The 19,071-nt window shown below is 38.0% G+C and overlaps 1 protein-coding gene across 1 annotated transcript in view; it reads right to left on the bottom strand.

Moving 5' to 3' along the window:
- Positions 1-15,009: 15,009 nt before the first annotated feature.
- COL3A1 (collagen type III alpha 1 chain) overlaps positions 15,010-19,071 on the bottom strand; it is a 40,442-nt gene continuing 36,380 nt past the window's right edge. The window contains exons 48-51 of the mRNA XM_055397558.2: positions 18,612-18,906; positions 17,754-17,941; positions 17,144-17,386; positions 15,010-16,111 (exon numbers count right to left, since the gene is read on the bottom strand). Of these exons, the coding sequence (XP_055253533.2) occupies positions 15,965-16,111; positions 17,144-17,386; positions 17,754-17,941; positions 18,612-18,906 (873 nt within the window). The 3' untranslated portion in view covers positions 15,010-15,964. The remainder of the gene's footprint in view (positions 16,112-17,143; positions 17,387-17,753; positions 17,942-18,611; positions 18,907-19,071) is intronic.

Genomic DNA, 19,071 nt, shown 5'->3' with positions numbered 1-19,071 from the left:
GTCATATGGCAGAAAGCAAGGACAAAAAAATCTGGGAAGAAACAAAATCGATGATTGGAAGCACCTCACTTAGAGTTTATATCCCACCATGAAAAAAGAACATATCAAGATAACTCCTTTCTTTGAAATTATGAAAATTTCAGGAGAGACTAAGTTCAGTTCAGTTCAGTCAGTCGTGTCTGACTCTTTGTGACCCCATGGACTGCAGCATGCCAGGCTTCTCTGTCCATCACCAAGTCCCAGAGCTTGCACAAATTCATGTCCATTAAGTTGGTGATACCATCCATTAGTCTTAGGAGAGACTAAGAATAATCTGTTAAAAACTGATTTGGAGGTTGAGATCCAACAGTGGTAAGCTAAGGCAATAATTCTGCAGAGACAGCCAAAACCTGTGGAGTGTGGGGCGTGCCAGTAGGCTGGGATATATGTATATATATATATACATATTAAATCAGACTGGCTGGCTTATCCAAGAGCAGCTTTTCTTCCCAGTCTCTTTTATCAATGCATCATTTTACTCCACATTTCAGTGTCAGCATTCCCCAGGGTTCTGCCCTTTTCTCTTTACTCTTTTTACTCAACACTCTCATCACTGCCCCTTATTCATATCGTATCTATCTAATGCTAGTAGCTCCAATGTGTATGTACAACCCAAATCTTTCCTGAGAGTTCAAGAAATGCCTGTGTCAGTGTTTAACTCACCATCTTCATTTGGATTTCAGAAGTAGTTATAGCAGGTGCATGCATGAGTGCTCAGACACGTCCAATTCTGCGGCCCCATGGACTGTAGCCCTCCAAGCTCCTCTGTCCATGAAATTTTCCAGGCAAGAATACTGGAGCAGGGTTGCCATTTCCTACCCCAGGGGATCTTCCTGACCCAAGGATTGAACCCGTATCTCCTGCATTGACAGAGGGACTCTACCACTGTCCTACCTGAGAAGCTTATGATGAGTTTATGTAGCTCATTATGTTTAAAAATTATGATAGTTATATCTCAAAGCTGATTTATGTTCTGTATTTGCTATCTCAGGCAAGAGCCTCGTCACATCACCGTAGACAGGCCAGAAACTTGGTGGTCATTCCTGTCATCCCTCTCTCCCTTACCAGGCCAGAATCCTCATTGCTAAGTATTTTCAATTTTGCTTCCTAAATGTTCCTTATTGCCTATACCCTTTGCTCCATCTCCACTGTCACTGTACAGTATCATTATTTCTCAACTGGGTTCCTTCAACAGCCTCCTAAAAGGTTTTCAGGCATCTGTTCTTGCCTTCCTCTGATCTATTCTTCCCTGGAGAGTCAGAGTGATTAATCTGCAATATAAACCTGAATACATCACCTCACCCTCACCCACCCATCAACACAGACACAGACACACACACACCATTTTAAAGCTTCAATGATATCTTGTAGGGTTAAGACAAAATTACTGAAACTCTATGAGGGCTCTGACATGACCTGACTTCTTACCTTTCTGCTTGACACACAATGTCTTTCTGTCCATGTCCTAAACCATATTCCCCATCCTGTTAAAGGCCATTTGCGTTTCTTTTGCCTGATTTACCAGTACTCATCTTTAGAGCTCTGTTCAGTGTTGCATTCTCATGAAATCCTCCTAGACTTCTCACCCGTCATTACGTCCCAGATTAGATAACATCTCCCATTAAGAATTTTCTTGGCACCTTGTATTCTTTTCCTTATAGCACAAATCATGGTGCTTTCTATAATTGCATGATTATTTGATTAGTGCCATCTTCTGTATTAATTAAAGGGCAGGGGGCTGTTTACAAGGATCCAACATATTACTATTTGTGTTTGTTCAAAATGCATTCATTGGATGAATGATGAGAAAATAAATACTGTATAACTGGAAATGTATAGAGAATATTAATGCTTGATTTATGTACTAGTGTGAAGCACATCTCATTATTACTATGGTATTATGATTACTGTTTCTATTTGTATTACTGAATAGAAAACATATCAGACAAAATGATTCTATCCACAAAAACAGTAAGATATGCAAAATAAGGTAAAATGGGAATAATTGCTCCTTTTTCTCACATAGGGAAGCTCAGTATTTGAAAAATGCAATTCTTTTTCCTAAATCAAAGCATAAATTAAGTACAATCTTACTCAAAATCCCTGTAAGATCTTTGAAGCATGAAACATGACAAAACCATTTTGAAGCTCATTGGAATAAAGAATATGCAAAGAAAGTGATAAGGAATCCCCCCAAACAGAAATGGTGAATAAGACAAGTCATTGTTCCTATTAGATGTGAAAAATAATAAAGAGTTACTGACCATGATGAAAGAAAAGTTTTTAGACATGAATCTATAGTACAATGTAATATATAATTAAATTGTTGTTGTTCAGTCACTAAGTTGTGTCGAACTCTATGTGACCCCGTGGACTGAAGCACACCAGCCTCCTCTGTCCCTGACTGTTAATTCAATAAATGATGTTACAGTTACTTGATAGACATTTAACATTTTAAAGAATGGTTTCTTCCCTCAGTCCTTAAACCAAGACATACCCTCAATGGACTGAATATTTCCATTTTTAGAAAATCTCTAAATGTAGTATTTGCATAAGATATTTTCAGTAGTTTAATAATCTTGGAAATTTTAAAATATTGAACAATAAGATTCCAAAATTTAAAATCTACATTTTAAATCTTACTATAAAACTCTCAATAAGTGTGCTTAAGAGCTTGTTCAAATGGAGAAATTTTTTATAATAACTATGACAGAAAAGACTTCATATACTTTACTTGCAAAAACATCCCTTAAAAATCAGTACAAAAAACAAAATGATATATAGCTAATTCAGAAAGCCATAATATAAAGGCCAATAAACATGTGGAAAATATGTAATGTCATCAGAAATAAAAAATGCAACCAAAACAGTAAGATATTAAATTCTATAAGAATTTAACAAATACTAAAATATCTGATTGTGTTAGGTGTAAAAGAAGATGCAGGAAAACACTCACATACACTTCTAACTTTTTTTCTCACTGGACATGCAAAATATAGTTAAAGTCATTTTATCAAAGTGGTTTACTTAGAGTTCCTGTGAATGTGAGTAGATATTGCCACCAGAAGTGATCTGGGGGCAGGAGAAAGAACAGGATATACTGGGATAGCATTCCAGGACCATGAATTTTAATAGATGATGAGTAGATTAAAACATCATTTGTAAAAGTTGCAGACACAAGTATAAAATAGAACGGAACTTAAAATTCACATAACACAATCAATTTCACAATGGTGGCCAATTAATTTACATGTGTGCTCAGTCACTCAGTTGTGTTCTACTCTTTGTGCCCCCCTGGTCTGTAGCTGGCCAGGCTCCTGTGTCCATTGGATTTCCCAGGCAAGAATACTGGAGTGGGTTGCCATTTCCTTCTCCAGGGGATCTTCCTGACCCAGAGATTGAACCTTTGTGTCTCTTGCATTGCAGGCAAATTCTTACCACTGAACCACCAGGGACGCCCAATTAATTTGCACTACTGCCTAAGAATCTGCTGTGAGTGCGTGCTTTGCTTGTGCAGTTAATGTAGGAACATTGGTACATATTTTTGGCTTGGAATGTAGTATCCAGCTGATGCTACAGGAAGACATTCTATGCTTCGGTATTACTCTTTTATAATTTTGTGGGTAAAATAGGCCAATATATCAACTGAATGGAATAAATACATAGTGATAGGTGATCTAAATAAAGTATGGGTAGTGGAACCACAGAACTAAGCCATCTAAAGTAGGCTGGGATTTGGAGAGGAGGTGGAGCAAGGAAGGCCATCTGGAAAATATCCTCACTCAATGAGTTGTGAAGGGTAAAGGCAGTGTCTTGAGCAGTGAAGGCACACCAGATGTAAAGAACATAAACTAGGGCATGCCATTCTTAAGAGATGTGGCTTATTCCCATGTAGGCTGACGTGGGAATTATTTGGAAATAACGCAGAAAGAGGAACCATGAAAGTATGTCAAGCTAAAGAGATTAAAAATTATTCTGAAGAAGTCTTTTTTTCTTAGGTAACTATTTTTGGTTCTCAGCTGGGTGTGTAATCATACTCTCCAGAGGGGCCTTGGAAATATGTGCTTATGGTTGTAACAATTGGGAAATATTATAGGCATTTTATGGTTGGGCTAATGATAATGACTATCTTGCATATAGGCCAATCCCTTTGAACAAAATCTAAACCACCCAAAATATCAATAGAATCTTTATTGCAAAATACTGAAGTTTTAAGCAAAGAAGATATACATTGTGATTTGTATGTTGGAGAGATCACCTTGGCAGCATTACTTAGGGAAAATTTTTAACCTGAGTGAGACTGACAACTGAGAAGTTAGTTAGGACAAAATTGGAGAAAATGAAACGGAATGAGAAGTCAGTGTTAATGAGGATGGAGAAAGAGATGAACTCAAAGATACGTAAGAAATAGAATCAACAAAGTCTGATTCAATAGTGGGAGGGTGAGGCAGCCAGAGATTTATATGAGCCATCATGTCAAGGAGCTGTTAAAGCTTTGGGTGGAAATGGGATCACTCATGAAGGATGTCAGAGGAGAGCAGTGAGCCAGAGCAGATACCAGGAAATGCTGCTGTTTAAGGGGAAAAGAGAGAAAGAAAAGTTTATTACTAGGAATATTATTTCTTGGTTATAGTGTCCCGAACCTTGGTTGTTAAAGGTATGACCATGAACTCTGGAAAAGCTTGCTGGAAGCCTTCCTTGGTGCTTGTCAATAATGCAGTTCCTCATTTTTACACTTTCATGACTAATTTCAAGAATACCAATAGAAAGAAATATGAGGAAAGTTGAATGTTCCTGTTGAAAATCAATCTAAACAAAGACACCAGTGAGACCATTATAATAAGGAACGCTGAAGATGAAATTGTACTAATTAAGCATCAGTTCAGTTCAGTTCAGTCACTCAGTTGTGTCCGACTCTTTGCGACCCCATGAATCACAGCACGCCAGGCCTCCCTGTCCATCACCAACTCCCGCAGTTCACTCAAACTCATGTGTGTCAAGTTGGTGATGCCATCCAGCCCTCTCATTCTCTGTCGTCCCCTTCACCTCCTACATAATCCTATATAATTCATGCTTTTAATTCCCCGTTGGATTTTATTTTGATGCCATTAACAAACACCTCAAAAGATACTTAATTCATATAGATACCTTACCATGGGTCTCTCTTACAAGTTAAAAAAATCAAAACCATAAAAAGTGCATTTAATTTTTCAAGGAAATGATTCACCACAATTTAAGGAGTGTGTAACAAAAGCCCATGTATATAAGCAATTATGGTTAAATGCCAGCAATACTATAAGAAATTGGTCTGCACACATGTGAAGTAAAACAAATGTGGCTCCAGATGGTAAACAGAGGAAGGTAGAAGAACTGCAGTGTGAACAATTTTCCCAAGAATTGAAACTGTTATGAGATAGATCTTATAATGAGAAGCAGCTGGAGATACAGAATGACCACAATTGTTAGTCACTTTAATGAGAAAAAAATGCAACAGAAATTGAAGACATCTGTAGTCCAAATGTAAGCCCTGAAGATTCAGATAGGAAGCTGCAGTCCAAGCCCCTCCCAGAGACATATGACAAGTTGCTCTGCGTAGATCTGTGCTCTGTGGGTTCTTACAGCCTTCACTCCTTCAATTCCGTAGTCTTGCTGATGCCACTGAGGAAAGTTTCCAGGTGGTTTAAGTTCAAGACAAGATGTGAAAATCAGACCCGAAGCATTTTTATCAATAGCGCAAATGATAAGTCCCCTTCTGTTTCATTTCCTCTGTCTCCTCATATCCCATAAATTAATCACTGAATTAATCACAACTTTAGTCCTCAAAATTAAAGCCTCCTTTTCTTAAACCATTAAGAACCGCAGGATGCCAAATCCGACTCTTGGAGATGCTTTCTCCCCATCACCCCTCCCATCACAGAGTCACTGTACTGTCCTTTTCCCCTTTCCTTTGGAAGTTTTGCTCCCTAATGACTTCATTCTGGAGCCAGATGATTTCATCGACCATCTGTATGAGGATACTTTCCAAATCTACTTAGCCGCCCCTGACCTAGTATACTCCACACATTTTATCATGTTCAACCACCCTTCCAAATGAATCACTGTCATGGTGAACTGCCACGCAGACGATGGTGAGTAAGACTGGAGCTGTGTAACTTTCCACTGATCTCGTCTGTGTGAAGGAGAAACATCTCTCCATGACTCCTGATGTCCTTCTTTTGCTGTCCTCATTTTTCCCTCTTAACCCAATTTTCCCAGCAAGTACGTCTACACTCTGAGAGTCTTTACTCAGTCTAGTCTTTGGAAATAAAGGTACTCTTTTCCATGCCAAGGTTCCTTCTTCTTCCCCCAAATGTGCATTCATCCTTCCTCCTTCCATGCGAGGTTTCGTAGGTATCTCCTCCTTGGCTGTAAATCCGATTCTGTTTCACTTCACTTCCCTTGACCTTGTGCATTCCTTAAGCAAAAGCCTTCCAATATTTAAAATGTTTATATGGATTTACATTGAGATGCAGATTAAGGGGCAAAAAAAAAAAAGACAAAGCCTATTGCTTTGCTAAAGCTCTCTGGTCCAGACTTTACTTCCAGCCTATTTCTTACACCACCACATGAAACCCATGCTTCATCTGAAACCGGGCTAATATAAGCTGCCAAATATTTCACACAGCCTTTCCCAAGGGCCTCCAAGTAGACATGATGGTTCCTTTCTTGTGTCCTTAAGTGCCTTAGATCTCTCTAACACAACTTATTACTTTGAGTCTTGTGATAGGTTATTTTCTAAATTTCATGGAATCTCATTCTCCTTGAAGCTTCTTGAGTACTTGGTTCTGAGGTTTATTAATTGCTCAACAATGTTTTGGATGGAAATAAATAGATTTAGGTAGCCTGGATTCTTCACTATCCTGTGGGCATGGAATAATCATTCCTACTTTGATTTCTCCTCTCTTTTTCTTTTTTTGTTTCCTAAAGTGGCTTTTCCTTTTCTCTACAGTTTACCAAAATCTTACCCCATCTTTATTGCACAACTCAAGTTTTATTTTCTTAACCAAGATTGTTATAACAGTATAATCATCACTGGCCAATTCCTTTTCTCATCTACTATCTATATCTCAGATGGTTGGCCCAGCATAATATAAAACTTAATTGTTCACCATGTTGAAGGCTTTTGTACCTTTTCATATGGGTTCAACTTATCTTTTCTAGACAACAGATTCCTAAAGAGGAATCATATGTTATATTTCCCTATACTGTTTGGCAAAGTGCTGGGAAGGGAGTATGAGCTCATAGTAGGCAATGTGTTGTTCCATTCATAGTCTTACTTTAAAGTTAAAGCATCGGCTCCTGGAAATATTGTTACTGAAGACTCACAGGCATGCTCCTCATTGAAAGTTTCTTTCAGTCAACAGGACTGCCTTATGAAAGGTCCTCCCGCTCCCCACACCTTCCAGATTCTGGTCAGAGTCAATTACCACCTGAGTTGAGGATACGCAAGTACATCCCTCTTACCGTGAATATAACCACTCTGAAAGGTCATCTTGGTTCCAGAACTTCTTAAAGGATTGTCTCAGTGTCAACTATATGTCAGTCAGCTTCTCATTCTATTCAAATGTGACTTTCTCTGTCTTCTGAGATGATTCCCATTAAATATGCATCTAACTCGTCATCTTCGCATGTTCCCAGGGAACCCAGGCTAAAACAGAGCTTAAATCTTTTTGTTATTTCTCCCCCCTATTTAATTATGAAGTAGCTCCTTTTCAAAGTTGAAACAAGCATATTATTGCTTTCCCATTGTCACTAAAAACTGTGAAATATAATCATCCCCATTTGTAAATTTTATGGAGCACGTAGGGTAGCCTTTTTCTGTTAATAAATATCAGGATAAAAGATGCCAAGTCATGTAGTGTATTTTAGTGAAAACACTCAGGACTTTAAAGGAAAATATTTTTTGAACAAGATTTAAAGAGGAGAGAAGGAAAAGGAGGAGGAAAAACATAATCAGATAAGAATTTATTTAAACTATATTGTCTATGGATGATTGCTTCTTTTTAATCTTTATGGCATTGACTCTACAAGTGGTTCTTCAAAAATTTCTGAAAACCTCAGTTGTGGTAAATTGGGAAACAAAGATTTGGGAAGAGCTTTCATGTATCTTTCATAATATAAAGTATTTTCACTGATGTATCAAGCTCAGGGAGTTATGACTCAATGGAGAATTATGTTTGAAACAATAAAGTTTTTCACAGTTTATGACTCATTTTTAAAAATAAGTACGTTCCTCTTAGAACTCAGACAAGTAAAATCTTAATATAAACTAGATAAAAGTACAGTCACTTTGATGTTATTTCTAATTTTGCAGCCATTACTTTAATTTTTCTCTATATTTTCCAAATTTTAACCTAAATAAAATTTTTTTTCATGGATAAAATGGTATTGTAGCAAATGAAATAAGCAGTATACAAAACTTCACGTGTAGTTTGTCACAATTATATCAGCATATACAAAGAAGATTTTAAGGAAGTATCCACTGATGTGAGATGAGGATAATTAATTTTTCATCTTACTTTTCTCCAATATTCAGAAATGCTGTTAATGACTGTAAAAATTTCATCCTCAAGGATGAAATTTTATAAGTGAAATGATTTTTGCTTAAATGCTAGCTTGAAGGTAGAGAGAATTGTATTCAATTCTTCATCAACAAAGAGATAATAACGTGATACTATAACCATGAATTAGAAGGTTTGATAATATAATTATTTGACATCTATAGGACATAGGAAAACTGATATAACCTCACCTGATCTCGCTTTTTAAAACCCATACTCAGTGGCCTTGGAATATATCAACCTTAAGTTTCCTTATCCTCTTGAAGTGCTGTAATTCTAAAATTTAAGCAACAAACATTTTTGTTCACTTGACACCTAGATCAAGTGCTTTCCCTTCATTCCTGCTCCATCTCCTCCACTGCTTCATCCTTACTTCTCCAACCAGTAAATATTCCCGTATTCCAGAGCTCAGTTTTAGGTCCTCCTTTCCTTCCATACTCGGTTGCTTTGTGATTGCACCCACTTCTGTAGATATAAAAACCATGCACGTGGTGAAATTCCTCAATTTACTTCTCTGACTTGGACCTTTCCTCTAACTTTTAGATTTATATATAATTTCTAACTCATCAAGTTTACTTAGGTGATTGACCAGCATTATAATTTAACATGCCCTGTCTTGTTAATTCTTTTGTGGTGGTTTAGTTGCTAAACCACCTTGTGTTCAACTCTTGTGTCCAACTCTTGTGACCCCATGGACTGTAGCCTGCCAGAGTCCATGGGATTCTCCAGGCAAGAATACTGGAGTGGGTTGCCATTTCCTTCTCCAGGGGATCTTCCTGACCCAGGAATCAGACCTAGGTCTCCTGCCTTGCAGGCAGATTCTTTACTGACTGAGCTAGAGTGAAGCCCTGTAAACTCTTTTATCTTCTTAAATCTTTTACCTTGATAATATCATCCATCTTCTTGTTCAGGTATTCAATTGTAGCTATTAGCAAATTCTCCAAGTTACTCAGGCCAAAGCTTTTGAATTCATGATGGCATCTCTCATTCTCTTAGACCACACTTCCAATTTGTTAGCACTTCCTGTTGCCTCTGTATTCAAAATAGATCCATAACTCAACTACTTTTCATCACTTCTACTATTACCACCCTGGTGGAGGTTACTATGATCCTTGGCCTAGATTATTTCACTAGACTCCTAACTATTCTCATAGATTCTGCTCCACCATGCTGTTATCTCAAGAGAGCAGATGCAGCAACATTCTAAACCTATAAGCCAAATTGTGTCATCCACTTGCTCAATGGCTCCTCATCTCACTGAGAGCAAAGGCAAAAATCCTCACAGCAGCCAAATGAAAGTAAGATAGTCACATAATATTATCAAATCAGAATACTTATGAGAATCCCCAAATCCTCAATGCTATGAAACATAAAAAGAATCCACATACACTGGAGCTTTCTCAGGCAAACCTGGACCTTTGGTCATCCTTCCTATATTATACCATGCAATCTGTCTCCCTCACTATTTCTTATTTATTTGACTTAGTTGTGGCATGCGGACTCTTTCCTAGTGGCATGCTGGCTCTCTAGTTGTGGCCCGCAGGCTCAGTTGCCCTGTGGCATATGAGATCTTAAATTGTAGACCAAGGATTGAACCTGCATCTCCTGCATTGCAAGGCAGATTCTTAATCTCTGGACCACCAGGGAAGTCACTCCCTCACTATTTCTGCCATCTTTTCTTGCACTAGTCTCCCATGTGTTAACTCTGCCTCAAACATGCTGACTTTGCTCTGCTTTGAACCCAAAAAGAACATCCCTCTCTCAAGGCCTTTGCAACTGCTATTCACTCTGCTTGGAATGGGGACTTCCCAGGTGCTGCTAGTGGTAAAGAACCTGCCTGCCAAAGGCAGGAGACAGATGAAGTTCCGATCCCTGGGTTGGGAATTTCCTCTGGAGGAGGCATAGCAACCCACTCCAGTATTCTTGCCTGGAGAATCCCATGGCAACCTATGGTCCATACGGTCACAAAGAGTCGGACATGACTGAAGTGACTTACGGTCTACTGCTTGGAGTGATCTTCAAGATCTTCAAGTATATTGCTTGTCTCATGAAAAATATTTGAAAACTTAGTGGGGATCTTAATTAGACCATAAACGGTATGGTATTTAATTCCATGAAATGCAGATATAGATTTGTGAACTTTCTTCAGTAGAAGTGATAACTAAAGATGTGGAAATAGATGATACTGTCAGGGACAGATACTAGAGTGACTAATTCACTCTAGTGATTGGATAGAGGAAGAAGAGAGAGAGGAGGGATGGTCAAGTAATGGTAGGAAATTCATTTACAGTAGGATATTTTCTCAATGAATGGTACACAGTAGATGACCAAGTGGCTTACTAAATAAATGCATGCTCATATGAAGTAAGCATGAATTAGCATCATCCTGGATGTACATAATCAAAATCCCAACTCAAACTGAGAGTGACATTCTGAATATCTAGGAATTGGTGATAATTTATAATTACTCTTCAGTAATTTCTTCCAAGAATTGCATTTTCTTTTCCCTAGTGTGTCTATAACATGGTAGCTTAGATTCCTTTTGTAGAAACAGTTTAATAAGCATTTTATAATAAACATTTTAATAAACATGTTCATTTACATGGTTAGAGTTTTAGTTCTAAGTTATATTGTTTGAGTTAAAATCTTAGCCCTCCGTTTTACTGACAAGGTGAACTTGTTCAATTAAAAAAATCTCATGCCTTATTTTCCCTTTTTTTTGGTTAATATGAAGATAATAACCCCCACAGGATATTGAAGTGAGTGATGTTAATGTGTAAAGTGACTAGAATGGTGCTTGGCCCATGGTAATTGCCCAATGGCTGTGTCATTTCTGCACAGGACAGCCTTCAAAGCACTGAGGTTCTTCACTGAAGGTGCTGGTCTATGAACTCAGAGTCTGGGAATTGGGTGAAAGTACTATGGCCTGTGTGGTTGCTCAGCTAAACTCTCTTTTCACCTGCACTGATTTTTTGGTCATTTTTTGAATTTCTTTTGTTTATTAAAAGCTAAGTAAAACTACCCCCTGGCAGCCCATCTAATAGAGTCTATCAAATAGGCTATGATTATAAATTAGCCAACACCAAAGACATTTAGGAATCAGACATATTTTTTTAAACCATGCCACCCTGCTGTCTCTTACAGTTCTTCTCACTTTGTTTCTGGTAATTTAGAGATGCCTCTGCCATATAATCCTGTCATCTCCACTGAAATTTATGTCATCCTGTCATCTCCATTGAAACTTAAGCTCCAAGAAGCTTATGTCGGCTAGGTTTTTTCTGCTTCCATCTCCAGACCAAAGATACTCTTATAAGAAGGTTTTCAAAGGTGCTGTCACACACTTGCGTTTAATTTCTCAAGACCTTGGTGGTCCACCCTGAGAACATAAATTTGAAGGTGAATGGTATGTTACAGATGATAAACCATTCCAAAATTCTATCTTAAATGTTTGAGCTACAGTCTCCTTTTGCCAATTTGATATCTCAAATTCATTTCCTCTGGGCTGAGGCCTGGTTCAGTCAGCCAGTCATGTTCATAATCATAATCTTCCTAGAACTCTCTGCCACCCTGACATATTGATAAATTTTGTCTGATCTGGATTGCACAATTCTCCTTTGTCTAGTAACCTCACCACACACTTCCGCACATATGGCCCAAATTTTAGACCACATTAATTAGCTAAATTCTTCCATTCTTTTATGCATAAGCCTCCTCCTGAGGTTGGCCCTTTGATTGTTACCCCCCTGAAGCATTCTGGAATCTGACTTTAGTTATAAATCTGGAGACAATAAGCAGTGGTGGGAGTGAGGTTTGGGGAGAACCGGTCTTTTCTCATAGGCATCTTGTGTTTCAAGAGAAGCAGAATTATTACCAGACAAGAAATAAAAGGTCTTATTTTAGAAAGCTAGAGAAATTTAATGTGAAACAGGAATGTTTGAAGAACATCAACCCCATGCAAATTCCTGGGTCTTCTTATTTCCCAATTACACAACAATCAAACAGTTAATCAGAAAATCCATTTAGATTTATGGTGAAGTTTTGTGATCTGCAGAATTACGATTTATATTTGCTTTTCAGTTATCTTAGACTTCTACAAAGGGATGAGTTTTAAAATATATTTTAATTTATGTTTTTATTGTAGTACAGAGAAAGTCTATAGCTTTTCTTTCTGCAAACTTGATTCAAGAAGTTAGGGATTTGAACTTATCATTCTTTTTCTGTGTATCACTAGTAAAACAGCCATACTCCCATGAGTCCTGCACTTTCTCATGAAATTTAAATATATTGCTGTATAGCAGAGGCCATTCATCTTCTTAAGCCTTGGCTTCAAAGTGCAAATCACTCCAGGTAATCAGAGATGATAAATCTTATTCCCATGGAACACTGACTTCTTATCCCAGGATACAACCTGGATTTTCTTACACTGATCCCTAACCAGTACAAACATTTGATCCCCGAACTTTCCATTTTCCTGCTCCCTGCCATCACTTCTGTTATCAATTACTAGTCCAGTCAGGATTCTTAGTTGCAAAAACCTAAAATAACTGACTGATTTAAGTAGAAATGTAATTTATAGATTTTATTTGAAGTTTGGGAAAATTCAGAGAAAGCTATAGAACCCAGGTTCATAAAATGAAGAGAATGTTGACATTCAGAGCCATCTTCAAAAATCACACTCTAGAAGCAGCCTGGTAAAACCAAAGAACTGGGCACTGGATGCCATTTCTGTCACTACTGGTCAAGTTCTTTTAGGAAACTGACTGTTGCTGCCCTGACTACAACTATGACCACCATCATTCTTCTTACTTGTGTGTATTACTTTTCAAGTAGACAGAATAGATCCTAAGTATATCCACATCCTAAGCCCTGGATTCTGGAAATATGCCATGTTACATGGCAAGACATGAAAGAATTAAAGTTGCATATAAAATTAAGTTTGCTAATCAACTAACTTCAAAAAACAAAGAAAAACTAACTCTTCAAAAAATGAAGATTGTGGCATCTGGTCCCATCACTTCATGGCAAATAGATGGAGAAACAATGGAAACAGTGACAGACTTTATTTTGATGGTCTCCAAAATCACTGCAAATGGTGGCTGCAGCCATGAAATTTAAAGACGCTTACTCCTTGAAAGGAAAGTTACGACCAACCTAGACAGCATATTAAAAAGCAGAGACATTACTTTGTCAACAAAGGTCCGTCTAGTCAAGACTATGGTTTTTCCAGTGGTCATGTATGGATGTGAGAGTTGGACTGTGAAGAAAGCTGAGCGCCGAAGAATTGATGCTTTTGAACTGTGTTGTTGGAGAAGACTCTTGAGAGTCCCTTGGACTGCAAGGAGATCCAACCAGTTCATCCTAAAGATCAGTCCTGGGTGTTCATTGGAAGGACTGACTGATGTTGAAGCTGAAACTCCACCTGATGAGAAGAACTGACTCATTGGAAAAGACCCCGATGCTGGGAAAGATTGAAGCAGGGAAGGGAAGTGGATGACAGAGGATGAAATGGTTGGATGGCATTACCGAATCTATAGACATGAATTTTAGCAAGTTCTGGGAGTTGGTGATGGACAGGGAAGCCTGGAGTGCTGCAGTCCATGGGGTCGCAAAGAGTCGGACACAACTGAGTGACTGAACTGAAATGAGCTGAGCTGAGCTTCCAGGATAGGTGGACAAAGAGTCTCGACATGATTGATGGAATTTTTATTTTTGAAAGTATTATTATTAATCATAGAGTGAATACATTTCAAACTATAAAGTCAGGTATGTAAGATGATGCTACTATTATATACAGTAGCTAAAAATTAATAACGTGTTGGTGGAGAAAATTAATATCTTGCAAAGCCCTGACCCAAGAGGGCAATGTGGTGGTGTTTAGAAGTGGTAGAAAAAGCCTAACCTTTCAATTATTCTCAATATTAAAGTCTATTTTGCTAGACCCAACTTACTTTCTTCTAAATTACCAGAAATTTCCTCCTTTATTACTCCCACGTTGCTGCTGCTGCTGCTAAGTCACTTCAGTCGTGTCCGACTCTGTGCGACCCCACAGACGGCAGCCCACCAGGCTCCCCTGCCCCTTAGGGACTTGCTAATTCAGCATGTTACTATTTCCAGGGATTGTGTCAAATAGAAGACCTCGGTTTTCAACATGTCCCAAGGAGTTCTACTAAATATGATCAAAAAATCTGCAAGATTCCCCATTGAGCATTATCTCTCTTTCCATCATGAGTTATATTATCTCATATTCCTGAAGGAGCATTATTGCCTTATTAAGCAAGAGAGCTAAGACTCAATATGCTTTTTCCAGGAAAAATCACTGGAGTCCCTGAGTGCAAACACACATCTATGAAAAGCTGACAAAAACCAGGACTGTTTTATTATGATCTTTTATTACGGGTGTCTGTCAGGAAAAAAGATCAACAACCACATACAAGCTTACAAAGTTTAATTTCAGCACATTCTCTGTGTTACTGTGACAAAAGCAGCCCCTTTATTAGTTCTTTGTTGTTGTTTACTTTCACAGGATGCAGGGAAAGTGTCTCCTGCAGTGATACACCAGGAAAGAGTTTTGACAGGAGACAAGTACAGATGTTGCATCTATGTTTTGAATGCAAGGCAACAATTCTGACCTAGATTTTTAAAAGTGAAAGTACATTAGCACCAGACCATGTGTCTTTAAAGACTCCCAAATATTGGTAAACTTGACCAGCAATGACCAGAAAAAAGAAAAGCACCTTTAAAAGAAGTTGATATTCAAGATTAATTATGGCTTCAAAACTATTTCTTTAAATTCTTGCACTACATTCTACTTTTTTTAAACCAATATTTTAAGAGCTTAATCAGTGAAGTTTATAAGTTTTGGCATTTTATACAAATTTTTTCATCTTCTGGGACTTATAGAATTCATTTGTGTTTCTGACCAGGTTGAGGTAGTTGAAACAGGAAGTTCTTTTCTAATTTCTTGCTTGACTGTTTCAGAAGAAACGCAATCTTTTAATGGTAAGCACCGTCATTGCTCTGAAAATGGGCTAGGATTCAAAGAATGTAACGCAGTGTTATTGGAAGAGTGTTGAAGTTTATTTATTATAGCACCATTGAGACATTTTGAAATTGGAATTGGTAAAAAAATAGAACAATAAGCATTTGAACTGTATTTGGTGTAATAGCAAAAACAAATATCCTTTTTTGGTCAAATTACACTTTTTTCCCCAAAATTTTGGAAATAAATAACTGGAACTTGGTCACTTGTACTGGCTGACAAGATTAGAATAAAAGGAACATATGGAGTGTGAAGCTTTTTTCTGGGACTTTGGATAGAGTTTGGTTTATAAAAAGCAAACAGGGCCAATGTCCGCACCAAATTCTTGATCAGGACCACCGATATCATAGGGTGCAATATCTATAATAGGTAGTCTGACGGCCTTGCGTGTTTGATATTGGAAGACTGTTTTGCCCCATTCCCCGGTGTGTTTCTGTAAAAAAAAAAAAAAAAAAAAGAGCAAATAAAAAATGTAAGTGATAATGACATTACAATTATTTCATTTTTTTGATGAAGTTTTAAAAATATTTTGCTTAAAGGGAGTTTACCAACTTGCAATGTATATGAGACTTGCTCCAGTTCAAAGTGATAATCCTCCCAGCAGATAAACTATATCATTAACCAAAAGCCTTACAGTACTTCAGGGTAAACCAACAGGGAGATTGCCACAGGCCAGTGCCTTATCAGAAACCTCAGTTCCGATCATTGCTACCAGGTAGGGAGCTAGTTTCGGAGAAGGCACTGGCGACCCACTCCAGTACTCTTGCCTGGAAACTCCCATGGATGGAGGAGCCTGGTAGGCTGCAGTCCATGGGGTCGCAAAGAGTCGGACACGACTGAGCGACTTCACTTTCACTTTTCCCTTTCATGCATTGGAGAAGGAAATGGCAACCCACTCCAGTGTTCTTGCCTGGAGAATTCCAGGGATGGGGGAGCCTGGTAGGCTGCCGTCTACGGGCTCGCACAGAATCGGACACGACTGAAGTGACTTAGCAGCTTAGTAGCAGGGAGCTAGTTTACTAAGAAGTAGATAGATCTCTTACATTGGAACTTGTGAGATATTATTAATATTAGGAGTGAATTCTCCTTCTGTTCATAAATGGTAGTAACAAAGGGTTGATTTAAAGTAACCTTTAAAATTAAAAACAGATTTTAGGTTGAGACCGTATGATGGCAGTTATGTAGAATGGATAGTAACCATCTAAATTATCTGATAAAGTTTATACCATGGGTTTAAACTTCAGTTGCTTTCACAGCAACTAGTTTTCACCTGGAGGTTGAGAAGATAAACTCATGTTTGTGACATTTAACGTTCCCTGGAATGAATCAGTATTCAACATAACCAACAGTGAATGCCATCTTTTGTTCACACTCATTATTTTTATTCCTTCTTTTAAAAATAGCATGATTAAATGAGCAAGCTGAGCTCATCATAAGGCATGCTTATAAAATTGCTAATACTTACCGTGCAACCGTCCTCCAGAACTGTGTATGTGAATTTGCTATTTCCTTCAGCCTTGAATTCACCTTCATTTGACCCCATCAGCCTCAAGGCTTTCTTTACATTCCCACTGGCATGATCCATGTATGCAATGCTATTCTTGCAGTGATATGTGATGTTCTGAGAGGCCCGGCTGGAGAGAAGTCGGAGGAATGCCAGCTGGACATCGAGGACATCTTCTGGAAGTTCAGGATTGCCATAACTAAACTGTGGTATGGAACAAATAAAGTTGATCAAACATTTTAGCTGCAATTATACCTAATGGATTTATACAGAGAGTATGGTCACTATAATGTAAATTGTGTATATATTTTATCTACAACTTTTTATTTCATGTATAATATACAATGTCAGAGTAAAGAAGATCTTAAATTTGAAAGAAAGGTGATTGTGTATAAAGAATCATTTAATCTAATTTAGCTTTGAGAAACAAGTTATAATAGCTACCTGAGTATATACAATCTTTTGCACTTTTCTATTTATTAACTATCTTTCCTTTGCGATGAACAAATGGGAGGAACAAAAAATTAGGGAAGCAAAGATAAATCAAGAAAAATGGCATATCTTTTCTTACCTGAAAACCACCCTCCATGGATTCTCCAAACCAAACATGTTTCTTCTCAGCAGCAGAATCTGTCCACCAGTTCTTCCGTGGGATAGTCAAAGGACTGGCGTTGATGCACGTTTCCCCAGTTTCCATGTTACAGTAGACTTTAATAGCATCCAATTTGCAACCTTGGTTAGGATCAACCCAATATTCTCCTGAATCATCACAAAAAGGACAACGGAATTGGTTATAAAGTCCAGTAATGGGATTTGGGCCGAAATGATTTTGTAAGGCATTCATGCTACGGTCCATCCAGTCACAAGGAATCTGACGCAACTGGAGTGACTGAGTGGGCGTCCACAGCGCTGACTGCCGGTGTAGTTTACATGTCTCTACTTTTAGTGCAGCACAACAGAGGCACTCCTGGATAGTTTCTTCATTTGAAAAATTTAGTGATTAGACTACTATAAAATCTGTTTCAGTGAATATAGTTTACAACGATTAAATTGCAAATTATGCCTGCATCAAATTACAAATATTTGATACCGAGAACATGGTGATATATGTTGTTTGTAACTCAAATACCTTTGTGATGATATGAAGAAATGTGCCCAAACATGATTTGTTTTAAAATTTCTACAAAATTGTTGTTAAATTTTCCTATATTGGAATATTTTGAATTTATGTTACAGTTTAAGTACACCTACAAAATTCATGTTTTCTTTCAACATCAAGGAGTTTCAATTCAACTAACACTATTTAAGGATTATTCCTGCTATATGATATCTTCTACTCACAGTAAAATTTTCCTTTCCCCTAAATTTGAGTACAGGTAGTTTTCTCTGTTATCCTGTTGCTGTGAGTGTGAAAGGTTCCCCAACATACCACTCTGGAGTTCAGGATGGCAGAATTTCAGGTCTCTGCAGTTCCGAGCAGGGTTTTTACGGGAACCGTCAGGACTAATGAGGCTTTCTATTTGTCCATTGACTGATTTGAGTGAGGTCATAATCTCATCAGTGTTGATTTTGAAATCCATCGGTTCATCTCCATAATATGGGGCAAAACCACCAGCTTTTTCTCCTCCAATGCCAGCGATGGCAGCGGCCCCGCCACCACAACATGGACCAGGGGCACCAGGAGGTCCAGGAGGGCCTGGTTGTCCTGGGTGGCCTGGGGAGCCCTAGAAGGAGTAAGAACATACATCACTGATGTGTAAGAACATACGTCATTGATGTGAACTTGTTTGGTATCCGCTGAAAAAATACATCGCTAGCCCAAGAAACTGTCTTACAAAGAATTAATACATTGTGTCAGCATAATTATTTCGATACAAGTTTACTTGGGT

Source organism: Moschus berezovskii, chromosome 2 (genome assembly GCF_049115385.1).
Source record: "Moschus berezovskii isolate FMDL1 chromosome 2, NW_MosBer_1.0, whole genome shotgun sequence".
In the NCBI taxonomy this organism is placed as follows: Eukaryota; Metazoa; Chordata; class Mammalia; order Artiodactyla; family Moschidae; genus Moschus; species Moschus berezovskii.
Note: the sequence above shows the minus strand (reverse complement) of the source record. Positions and strands in the feature narration are given on the sequence as shown.